Consider the following 12,351-nt stretch of genomic DNA (forward strand, 5'->3'; position numbering starts at 1 on the left):
CGATAGTAAAAACCCTGGGAGTCTTGTTGGACAACAAACCAACACTGGAACCACAAGTAAACACCATAATCGAAAAGGGTTTCTTCCTGTTACACGCAGTAAAAATGATCTTACCATTCCTCTCTTTCACCCACAAAACACTCACCATCATAGCACTCATGTCCAGAGTAGACTATGCAAACAGCCTATGCCTAGAAATGCCAGAATTGATTGTTAAAAAAAAATACTTCAGTGCATCCAGAACGCCGCGGCAAGACTCCTGTTCAGACTCGAAGAGATCACATTACCCCAGCGCTGAAAATGCTACACTGACTGCCAATAAAAGAGAACAAAGTTCAAAACAATGTGCATAACGCACAGAGCAGTACACGGCCAGGGATCAAAGTTCTTAAAGAAAAAAAATAACCATCTACCACCCGACAAGATCACTCAGATAAAGCAACGACATTTGCTAGTTCCAAAATCTTACAACAAAAGAAAACTCGGAGGATACTCTTTCACTCACCTGGCAACCTCGACCTGGAATAACCTACCAAAAAACATATGCAACACAAGAGGTCATTTCGAGTTCAGGAAATACTCAAAACATTGTTCTTTGCTCCAGATTCAGGAAGAATCAACTAGGATGAAAGCACCAATACGAAATGTGAATACCCCAGGTAGGAAACCATAATCCCTAAGCTTCCCCTCCATTATAAAATCAGGGGTGGACGCGCACCGCCCACCCACATCCAAACACCACCACTACTACTACTACTACTACTAAAGGGTACTTGGATAGGTGGAGACAACCAACAAGATGGAGAATAAGGGACAAGTCCTGTGACCAAAACTACACCCGCCGCATATCAGGGAAAGAAGCGGAAATGAGCTAAATACACAAGCCACACAGAGAGCTCCGACTATGCAGCATGCCTGCCAACTAGACGGTCAAATCGGAGTACCAAACACACAGGATGGCATGTTCGCCAAAAGTCTCACATTTGCAGTAAAATGTCTCTAAAATGGATTTTAGGTGGGGGGCCGATACTGTAAAGCAGTGATACTCCAAGTAGAGTGTAGACACCTCTGACACAAGCAAGAGTTTTGAAATACATATGCATGCATACTAAGTTGCAGGCTTAGGAAGGGGACCATTTACATGAACGTATTTGTGAGTGAGTGAGTGAGTGAGTGAGTGAGTGCATAGCGATGCGTCAGCCAAGTTGAGAGCTTGAAATGATTATTAGGTTTTTTTGTACTGCGCCAGAAAACCACTCTACTAGTCTCAAAGCACGTAAGGTGCATTACATCTGACCAAGGGACAGCAGGACCATAATCTGCATTTAGCATAACATGGTGTAATACAACAAGATGGAGGTGCATAGAGGTAATCTATATTAGTTCCATAATCACCACTGAGAACATTCCAGATGGTTGGGCAGACTAATACAAAACCCACAAGCAAGCAATATGAAAATGATCTTCGACAAAGTTTTCGTTTAAAACTAGTTTGTAACTCAATGAACGAAGCAAAGGTGTTGGTATTCCATAAACAGGTTAAGACCCATCCCTCCCCAGCTCCTACCGTCCCATTGCACGGATTAATTTAGATGCCAAGCTATACACCAAAATTCTGGCAAATAGGCTATCCCTTCTCATTCCGTCCATAATGTACCCAGACCAATCAGGATTTATCCCAGGGAGACAAACACACAATAACCTCAGAAGAATAATACACCTAGTGGAAAAGACTGAGATCACACGCAAGCCGGCAGCTTTCCTCTCACTAGATGCCGAAAAGGCTTTCGATAGGGTAGAGTGGTCAATATTATTCAAAACTCTAAAGCATATGGGCTTTGGGGAACAGTTTATAAAAATGGTAAAGGCCAATTACTCCTCCCCAACAATCAGGATTGCCATAAATGGGGTGGTCACAGACAAAATTGAGATCTCACGGGGCACCAAGCAGGGCTGCCCACTCTCCCCCCTTCTATACGTCATATTCCTGGAGCCTCTCCTAATTAGAATAAGGGAGTCAGTAAGCATAACGGGGATAGAAATGGGAGCCACACGACACAAGGTAATAGCGTATGCAGATGATATGCTGCTAGCCCTAGCGGACCCGGGGACGACTTTATCCATAGGGATCAGAGAGCTGGAGACATTTGAGGCAATCTCGGGACTCAAAATAAATAAGAAAAAATCAGAACTGTTACTCTTAGCTGGAGAAAGAACGGAAATAGAAAGAATAGCAGCAACATTAGACTTGACAATAGCTGAAAAAGGAATCAGGTATCTGGGTATCATCCTGACACACAAGATAGAAGCACTATACAATGGAAACTAACCCCCCTTGTGGAACGGGTAAAGAGGGACCTGGAGCGCTGGACCCCCCCTAATGGTTTCATGGTGGGGTAGAATTCAAGCAGTAAAGATGAGCATCCTCCCTAAAATGCTTTATCCCTTTCAGGCTCTCCCAATAAAAGTTCCCAAATTATTCTTTAAAACACTATCTAAAGCAACCTGGTCCTATATCTGGAATAAAAGACCCCCGAGGATCGCCAGAGCGACTCTTATAGCGCCAACCAGGGAGGGGGGGAATGACCCTGCCACATTTTCGCAAATACTACCAGGCAGCGCAACTATGGGTCCTGAGAGAATGTCTGGGAGACAATCAGCAAACAATATGGGTCACACAAGACCGGGCGGTAGCCAGATCCCCCTTGGAAGAAACTCTATGGAAAGCTAAACAACATAGACATCCCAACCTCTGTATAAGTGAAATCATGAAGACCACCCTAGCGGCCTGGGATGAACAAACGCGGAAGGGCATCATGACCACAGTGGAGGGTCCCTTCACACCCATTTGCCAGAACCCCCAATTCCCACCGGGAATGGAGCAGGGAGCCCACGAGAAGTGGGAGGCAGCGGGATACACAAAAATAGGTGAAATGTACCAACACGAAGAAATAAGGAGAGTCAATGAATGCAAAACAATACTAAATATAACAGAAGCAGACAGATACAAATATGAGCAGCTTAGGCATTGGTTGGCAACTCCAGACGTCAAAACTGCAGCCACAAGAGAACTCAAGCCTTTTGAGAACTTCCTAATAACCAACTCTGGAAAAAGAAAACTGGTCTCCTCGCTGTACACCTACATCAACTCCCAGGAAGAGGAAATAAAATGGGCATACATGGTCAAGTGGACGAGGACACTAGGGGAGGATGTCCACAAACAACAGTGGAGAGATCTGTGGAATACCATCCCAAAAATGACGCGATCAGCCAAGAAAAGGGAAATGTGGCTAAAAGTAGTAACCCAATGGCACTACACACCGGAAAGGCTCTTCGCCATGTACCCCCAAACACCTAACATGTGCTGGAGAGGCTGCACGGAGGTGGACACGTGGAGACACATCTGGTGGGACTGTAGGGAGATCAAAGCCTTCTGGTCAGAAATAAAGACGGAAATCACTAAGATTTTCCCAGATGCGGAACAACTAGGGGAAAGAGTTTGGCTATGCGGAATAAAAGATCAAGCAACCAAGAAATTTAGGAAACCACAATGGAGAAGCTTCATGGGCCTTCTCATAGCAGCATGGGCGACAACAGCCCAAAACTGGAAAAAACCAAGAACCCCCTCTGATCTTTGCATGGCTCCAAAAAGTATGGGCACAACTGACCATGGAAAAGCTCACACACACAATACAAGGATCAAAAGAAACCTTCACAAAGGAATGGGGAGAGATTCTGGACTATTTGCAATCAGACTACATGGAACAATGGTGCCCTCATAATATAAGAATTTCGGACATTCAGTTCATAGACATTCCCTGGAACAACAAAGACAATGGGAAATCTTCCGGGGCGGGAGGGGGAGGCCAGGGGGAAGTTGGGGGACAATTCGTGTTCCTAGTTTGTATTTGAAAATAATAAAATAAATCTTAAAAAAAAAAACAAACTAGTTTGTAGTAACATTTGCTGAATGAGAAAGAACCGAGATACGAAAGAAATACCACACTTACTGACGAGTAAATTTGAAAGAAATATCACAACTATACACCATATTGCTTCCCTACCGTTATCTTCCCTACCCTTATCCGTACTGCCATGTTTTTTGGGGTCCAGAGGAGAGGACGCACTACCAGAAAGCCAGCAAACATGGATAGCTCATAACCTGGCAGGTTCGAACAGGGAAAGTGGGGATTGTCACTCCTGGCTGACCCTTCACAGGGCTGTCATTCTAGACTTTACTCGCATGAAAATATGAGTGAGGGAGGTGGGAGCATGGCATGAGTGGAGCCGGGTCAGTCATGACTGAAGTCTCCCCTAAGCCTAATGGTGGCAGCCAGGTCCCCGTTAGACAGCCTCAGAAACACCATATTTATGTCCACTCCATGAACTCAAAAACATGAAAAAAGCAGATAAGGCCTACAGTGCAGAGGAAGGGACTATTTGACTTCATACTTTGTCTGGGAAACGTCGAACTGTTTTTTTACATGAAAAGCCAACCTCCCTGGAGCTGAAACCTTCTTACCTGGGCAATGATGTATGTATGAAGAGAATCACAAGGGAACTTTTGTCAATTTCCGATTTCCGCACAGCCAGGTAACGACTTTCGCTCTCCACCGGAAAATGAACGGCCTGAAAAAAGTAGCCCATAGACTCGCACATTCTCTGAAGCTTCGGTGCATAGTTCTAAAAGCAAAACACAACAGTAACAATTTGTAAAGCATAGGAATCGCATGAATTATTAACGCAAATTGGGCTACTTTGACAGAATGTCACATACTCCTCCAAATACTGCATTACCTTTTAGGTATTATTTGGTCAGGTATTATTCACACAGATCGCAGGGTGGGTTGATAGTCAGTTTAGTGGCTGTGTGGTCTACCCCATGGCATCAAAACACAACTAAGAGGGTAATTCGTGGACTATTTCCGCCGAAAAAAACGGGATTTGTGCACCATTGTGCTCGCAAATCCCTATTTGTTAAACAGGGATTTGTGGGCAGAATGGCGCACAAATCCCCGTTTTTCGGAGCAAATAATTCCATGAATCAGCCCCTTTATGTTTCTTTCCCTTGTTAATTTTCATTCATTAAATGTACTTATTGTGCCAATACATAGAAATATTATTGTAAGAGTGAAACTATGATGATGTTTTTAAAAAAAATGTGTTGTAATAAATTCATTATGGTCAGTTTACAGATACACTGGGATGTATCCCCCCCCCTAGCAATAACTTTATTTGTGTAGTGAATGCTGCAGAAACCTGACCAGATCTACCTTTTCCACACTTCTCCCCACATGCAGTCATTCATACACCATCTTCCCCATGTGTGGATCTTAATCACTTCAAGGAGCCGGCCAGATGGATATGCAATCAGTTGGTTCCTACTTTCTGCTATAGCAATTGAAATGAGTTGCTTATATAGTGATTTCTTCCTGCACTTGCTTGTACATCAGAGCACTGATCAGAGTATGTATGAGAGGCTCCACTGCAACAGTGTCAGTTACAAAGGAACAATAAAAGCTTGGACTAAGCTTCCAGGTATTTCAGTGAGTTCTACAACACCCAGGCTCCCTGCAAATCAAATTTTATAGTCAAAAACGCCATGCTCATTTGGAATAATGTTATGTACACAACAGCAGTACTATTGGCCACTGGATATTCTCTCATTGTAGGGCCTTGCTTATGACTGTTATAATTTAAGAGCATGCATACAGTGGCCAGAGTAGTCCAGTGCATCTCAGTGTATTACAATAACATCCGTTGAGCAACCATCTATGTGCCTCTGTTCATGGTAATAGTATTTTTACGGAGAATCCCCCTGCTCGCCTCATCTCCACAGGATTGCTAGTTGAATCCAGAAGTGGTGCAAAAGTTGGGGAATGTCAGCGTAAAGATCATTCCAGTTCTTTTCCAGCTCCATCAGTGTTCCACTCGGCAGCTACCTGCCGCAGCCTTCTCTGTCACAATGCTGCACACTTGATGGAAGACGCCTGGCTCCTGTCCTGCACAGATGGTCATGGCCCACTTACCTTTCAGATGCACTGTTTTATCCCCTAAGGGAGTGTTTAGGAGTTGGAGGGGTTGTTGCAGCTGACATCAGTTGTAGAATATCAGAGAATCCAAACCCTGAAACTTACATTCTGCTCAAGCTTTTCTGTGGGAAAGGTTAAAATTCCGCATGGCAAAAATCACAGTAGCAGAGCCAAGATGTTCATCTATATGGCACACCAAAATGTTTATATCAGCGGTTCGTACCTGTGAGAAGCTTCTACCAATGCATGCCAACATGGCTCTTTGTGGTCCAGCCACTAAGAGCATTTGGGGCGTGTCAGTCTTTGCAAATTGAAACTACAGTGGACATCAATCACAGGGGAGTACTGATAATGAAGAATAGCCAGTTATAAATAGCAGGATACTCAGTGGTCGACAGTGTCACTGGATTACCAGTGAAGGTGGTAGTTGGCCAGGCCAACAAGTTGACGGTGGCCTGGAATGCAAGAAGGCAAGTCGCCCAAGGCAAGTTCAAGTTAGTTTGTCTTGCATTTATAATAAGGATTTGTGCCATGTTTATATCCTCCAGCAGACAAAAAAAGGACTAAGAGCCAAGTTTGTTTGTGTAGCTTTTGTAAATTATTTTGCACATAAAGTGAGGTGGAGGGGCCGTTTTATTATGTGGGAGCTTAAACATTATTCTAAGTGGCCCTCACATTATGCCCTTTCCTTTTACCAAGTGCTGAATTTGTGGGTGTTGCATCTGGGGTTTAGGACACAAAGCTCTCTGAATTTAATGAAAGGTAGCATATGTTGGTACTGTATGCAGCACGAAAATATAAATCAATAAAGGAAACCATATGTAGCAGCTTTAGAACTTCTCCTGTCACTGGAAACCTCTGTGGCCCATACACGTGATGTATGTATGTGTATTTGTGGTTGAAAAAGGCTTAGGGCTTCAAACAGAAACACTATACATTGGAACAACAGCAACCAGAGAAACCTCAGAATAAGGTGCTTCACAAACGTAATGCAATATTAGGTAGAGATCCAGAAGGTGACTGAGAATAGAAGGGTGACATTAAATAGGGACAGATAGTACAGGTAGCATGAATTATGTTTGTCAGGGAGAAACACGACTTCAGTCTTCGAGGACTTGCGCACAAGAAAGTGAAATGTCATGCAGTGATGGTTAGACAGGAGGCAGGTGGAGATGTGAAGGGTGGGATCAGGGATTAATGTAGTAAAGGAGAAGATGATTTGGGTATTATCAGCGAAGAGATAGATGGAGAATTAGGAGATGAGCTTATCCAGGTGGATGTGTAGAATTTGAGGAGTACTGGGTCCACGACAAAGATGAAGCGCTCCTGCTGGTGGAAGTGTGCAGTCAGAGATTTTCATGTTCCGAGAGATTGAGGAAGACCAGTCGAAGAGGTAGGATGCAATGCAATCATTTGCAGTGTCTTGGATTCAGAGGCTAGAGAGGTTTTGGAGGAGATATGTGTGATGAACATTGTTAAAGGCTGTGGAGGCAGGCTGTGTGTGCAAAAAAGGTTAAGGACAGATGAGATCTTGAGGTGGTGGTGGTAAGGACATTGAAGACAGGGGTCAATACTGGGATCTAGATTGGAGGGGATCACAGATGTTCCTCTTCTAGGTAATTACCGATCCAGTTGAAGCGTATGCTTTCAAGGATTTTGGGATAGTGGAGAAGGAAGGAGAGAGGTTGATAATTGGCCGGATTATTAGGATTGGCAGAGGGTTTCTTTTTAAAATGGGTAGTACTGTGGCTACTTTGAAGCAGGCAGGCAAGATCCATGATTCAATACAGTGGTGAAAGCCTGAGGCGGTGTAGGGGCATGAGAGAAGCCTATGCCAATATTGTTTGAAAATCCAAGGGTTCAAGTGGGGCACAGCCCGGGTTTGCTCTTAGGGAATTTAGCACTAATTTAGCAGGGCAGCAGGAGCAAAGATAAGGGAGAATTTGGTTAAGAGGGGGGAGCAGAAAAGATGATGGAACAGATGAGTGTAATTAAGATTGTGGGAAAGCTAATTTCATGGGAGATCCTCGGCTGGGGATAAGGGTTGGCTACAGTCTAGGTTTGAGAGGGGTAGTGATTATTAAAAGGGGCAGCTAATGGACAGTACAATTCATGTGTTCTCAGCAGCCTTTCTCAGCAAGTGTCCTACTTGCCAGAAAACATCACATACGCCCGTGAGCCGCAGGAAGATTTGGCATAAAGTGCTTCTAGCCGCGGGAGAAAAGAAATTACATTCTTCTGCTTGAGATTGTATGCTGGATGGCGAGAGGCCTACCAGCAGGTGGTACATTACCATCTGTATCCAGCAAATAAAAAATACAAGATGGCCCAGATGGATTAGACTAAATCTCTCATCACCGAAATACCAAATACAATATATGGAGTACGAAAAGATAAAATTACTTTTTCAAAACAAATATTTTTAAATGCTTTTCCGATGGAACATAAAACAATATAACCATGATCATCTTTACAACTTCTGACCACAGTCTGTGGCTGGATGCATGAAGATAGATTAAATGCAATATTCCAGTCAGTCTGCGATTAAAACTGGTGCTGTCAGCTTGCATGTGGATTTTGCCATGTTAGGTCATTAGACTTCTCAATTGGCACATTGTGTGTTCTGCACAGTTCTTACCTTAAGAAATATGTCCACCTCAGGCTGTGTTTCATTTGTGTTCATTAGAAAACATCGCACTGTGTTGCTCCACAAAGACTGAGAGAAGAGCGGAGTCACCTGCAGTAAACTAGCAACAGCAGCATCCCAGTCGTCTGCAAAAACACACAAGCCACGTGGTTGACATCAGGTGGGGTCAGCATGCCAGAAACTACATCAATAGACCATTTATTAATGATCAGCGATCACATACATTTCAGTAGTCCAATAAAAAGAATCCAAACTTGAACCTTTGCAAATGTCTTAATACTACCTCAAACTTCACTTTGAATATTGCAAGGGTTACCCAAGGTCAGCGTTAACAGTGCCACTTCTGCTAGAAGAAGCCCAAATTGAAAGTGCATTAATTTTGAATATTAAAGTACTGTTTGTTCTAGTTTTCTATTCCTCCTTTTTAGATGCCAACAGCAATGCTGCTGTCACCGTACATACATTTTTTGTCCCAGGTAAGCCGGTTTGATTGGTCCAGACCCTTATCACCTCACTTTCCAATGATATCAGGCGTAGCTCAGTGTGGTGTGGCACAATGGGAGCTAACTTTCCATGTTATTGGGGGATGATACAGGAACAAATGGGTTCAGTCTGCTGGAATTGTCAAATTGAAAGTATACTTGGATTGTGCAAACTGGAGTGTGCTGGGATTGTCAAACAGGAACTGTACTAGGACCACCAGAAATGTCAGAGAGGCAGCACGACACAGAATATTAAATCACTGGTGGCTAGTCATTTCAACACATACAACTATTCTGTTCTGAAGTGGGTATTAAAAAAAGCTTGAACTGGGGATTCCAAGATGGCCGCCGATTGAGGACTGGGCCTGTTCTATACTGGGCCTGCCACATACCGTGCACCCAACATATATACAAAGCAATACTGGCAGATTCAAGTGGAGGATACGGAGGAAATATCTCCCCCCTCACAGAAATACCAAAACCAGAAATCGCCCGGCTGAGCCACCGACCGTGACGGGGTGACAACGGATGGTGAGGCAGGGACAGCCATTGCACAACAGCGCAGCTGAAAGGGGTCTGGCTGTGCCCCTACAGCATGGCAACGCAGAAGTGAAGAGGGTGTAACACCGGGGGCGAGAGGGTTTCAAAGGCGATTCAAAGATAGCAAGATGACCGCTCGGGTCGCACGCTGTGCATGCTGTGTGAAGTAGAACAACCCTGACAAGGTTGCATGCCACTGCAAACATCAGCGCACCCTGCTCCGGGTGGTGGAACAGAGTGGGCCCTAAAACTGGCTGGCGTAGGGGGAGCACACCTACAGGAGGACTTGCATGGGCAATGAGCAGCTGAGAGGGGGACCGCTACTGAAGGAGAGGGGCGACATTGAGCTAACTCAGCCCTATGTGGGATGATATGAAGAAAGAAGGTGGGGGTACTAAATTGCAGATCCAGACCACTACACCCCATGGCTCAGCAAGACAGGCAGTTACAGTGAATCAGGGTAAAGCAGCTGTTTACAGCGAAAAGAGGAACCAAAATTATTGGGTGCAGGTTGTAATGGCCTTTTAAGGGCCTATCTACATAACTGGCGTGGGGTGTGAAGGCTTGCGACTTCCAGATGCCCAAAGCAAAGGGGAAGGACACACCGGCCCATCTGAAATCACATCTCCCCCGCCCCGCAGGAGTACTGCTGGAAGCATAGGACAGCCGATACCTTCACCCCCCCATGAAGATCAACCACAAGAAGGAGCTTCTCAGGGCCTGGGGGGGGCAGAAGGGGGTCAATGGCGCTCAGCAAGGAGGACCTGAAGGAGTGCCTGAAGGACCTTGAGGGAAGGATCACTGCTACCTTGCAGGATCAGTGTGCATCCTTAAAGGAGGCATTAAAGAACTCCCTGAAAGTGGTTTAGGAGGGCCTGAGGAACCTAGGAGACAGGGTGGAAACGAACAGAGATGGCAGAAGAGGTTAAACAGAATAGTGAGCTACTGAGGCACGTGGCAAGGACGATGCAGAACCAGGGACTCCAGGTAGAGGACTTGGAAAATATATTGAGGCGGTTGAATATCTGCATTAAAGGATTAAGTGAGACTATCCAAGATAAAGACCTGCCATATACAATCCAACAGCTCTTTGGTGATCGGTTACTGGAAACCACTCGGCCGGCAGTGGGGAATCACATAATCTATAGGGTGGGTTTTAAGAGGATAGAACCTGGTGCAAGACCTAGAGATGTCCTGATCGCTATGACTTTGTATGATCAAAAAGAGAGGGTGTGCCGAGAGCGGCAAGAAGATAAAAAAATCACCAGAAATGGATCGAACATTGAGCTGTTCCAAGACTTGGCTTTGTCAACCCTGCAAAAGCATAGAGCCACGGGTCCAGTGGTAAGGGTGTTAAATGCGGAGCATATGAAATATTAATGGTAGTAAGGCCTTTGGGTTAGTGGCGCAATAGAAGAATCCAGATAGATAATGGACTTTTTGCTTTAGCTTGCTCTTCACCAGGGACAGGAAGCAACATCGGATAACGATATGTGAAGGAGGACATGCCCTGGTACACTTGGAAGAAAAGGAGGAGACACATATTTCATCCAATACCCTACACATTGTTAAGTTAGAACGTGAGGGCAAGTAAAGGTTTGACACAGACCGATTCTTTACTTTTGACAGACATACTTTTGGACTATTATTTCTTCTTTATTTTTATGGTTAAGACTACTCCCATTTAGAAATGGGGCAAGTTAGGCATTTTTCAAACCCCATTTTTATAGATAAAGGTTTTTGAAACTTGTGTCTGTGTCTGCCTCTGAGCACCATGCCTTTCTCACAGCGCCTAATACAGGAGAGGAGGGCTTCCTATGTAATGTAGCAGCTATGCTAGAACAGTTTCCAGAGGGAGACGACAGATTGACTGGGGATTTCAATCTGGCATGGGTCCCTCGAGACAATAGGGTTTGGGGGCACAACGGGGAAGACCAGTCCCTTTGTGCACCCTACTGACTAGTTTTGAAAACATGTCCCTGCAGGATGTATGGCGGATCAAGTGGGAAAGAGAGGTTGGACAGCTGAATCGGCTGTTCCAGCCAAACCAGCGGGATGGGATAATGCCTGAGGATTTAAGGGTAGCGTGTATTTTAGTGATTCCTAAACCGAGGAAACCACCAGAATACTGTGGCTCCTATAAACTAATCTCACTCATAAATGGGGAAGCAAATGTTTTAGTAAGTATTCTAGCCAATCGACTACTGGGGGTTATCAGACACCTGGTGCACTAGCACTAATGTGGGTTTTTACCATCTAAATCCACCCGCATGAATATTCGCATGATGCATACGGCTGTGGACTGGACCTCCACTATCGAGGGCCCCCTGGCCTTACTATCAGTCGATTTTGAGAAAGCATTCATCTCGGTATACTGGGACACAATGTGATGCATGGGGCTTGGGAAAATTACCTAAGCTGGGTACGCTTCTTATATAATGCACAGATGGCAGAAGTGAGGGTCAATGGGATCCTGTGGGGCGTGGGACGAGGCAGGGATGCCCCCTTTCTCCTTTACTCTTCACGTTGGCAGTGAAGCCGCTAGCAGTGGACCTAAGGGCCAGTCTGGATTGGGTGGGTTTTCGATGGTCATGGGGAGGGGGAGAACGGGTCTGCCTCTAGGTTGACTACTTGCTTATCTACATGGGGG

The 12,351-nt window shown here is 44.9% G+C and overlaps 1 protein-coding gene across 1 annotated transcript in view; it reads right to left on the bottom strand.

The window, feature by feature from the left end:
• The window catches only part of NPHP3 (nephrocystin 3), a 1,212,810-nt gene that overhangs the window by 891,304 nt on the left and 309,155 nt on the right, over positions 1-12,351 (bottom strand). Inside the window, exons 6-7 of the mRNA XM_069648695.1 lie at positions 8,671-8,804; positions 4,523-4,683 (exon numbers count right to left, since the gene is read on the bottom strand). Of these exons, the coding sequence (XP_069504796.1) occupies positions 4,523-4,683; positions 8,671-8,804 (295 nt within the window). The remainder of the gene's footprint in view (positions 1-4,522; positions 4,684-8,670; positions 8,805-12,351) is intronic.

The sequence above is a fragment of the Ambystoma mexicanum genome, chromosome 2q (genome assembly GCF_040938575.1).
Source record: "Ambystoma mexicanum isolate Mex_15411 chromosome 2q, UKY_AmexF1_1, whole genome shotgun sequence".
Taxonomy (NCBI): Eukaryota; Metazoa; Chordata; class Amphibia; order Caudata; family Ambystomatidae; genus Ambystoma; species Ambystoma mexicanum.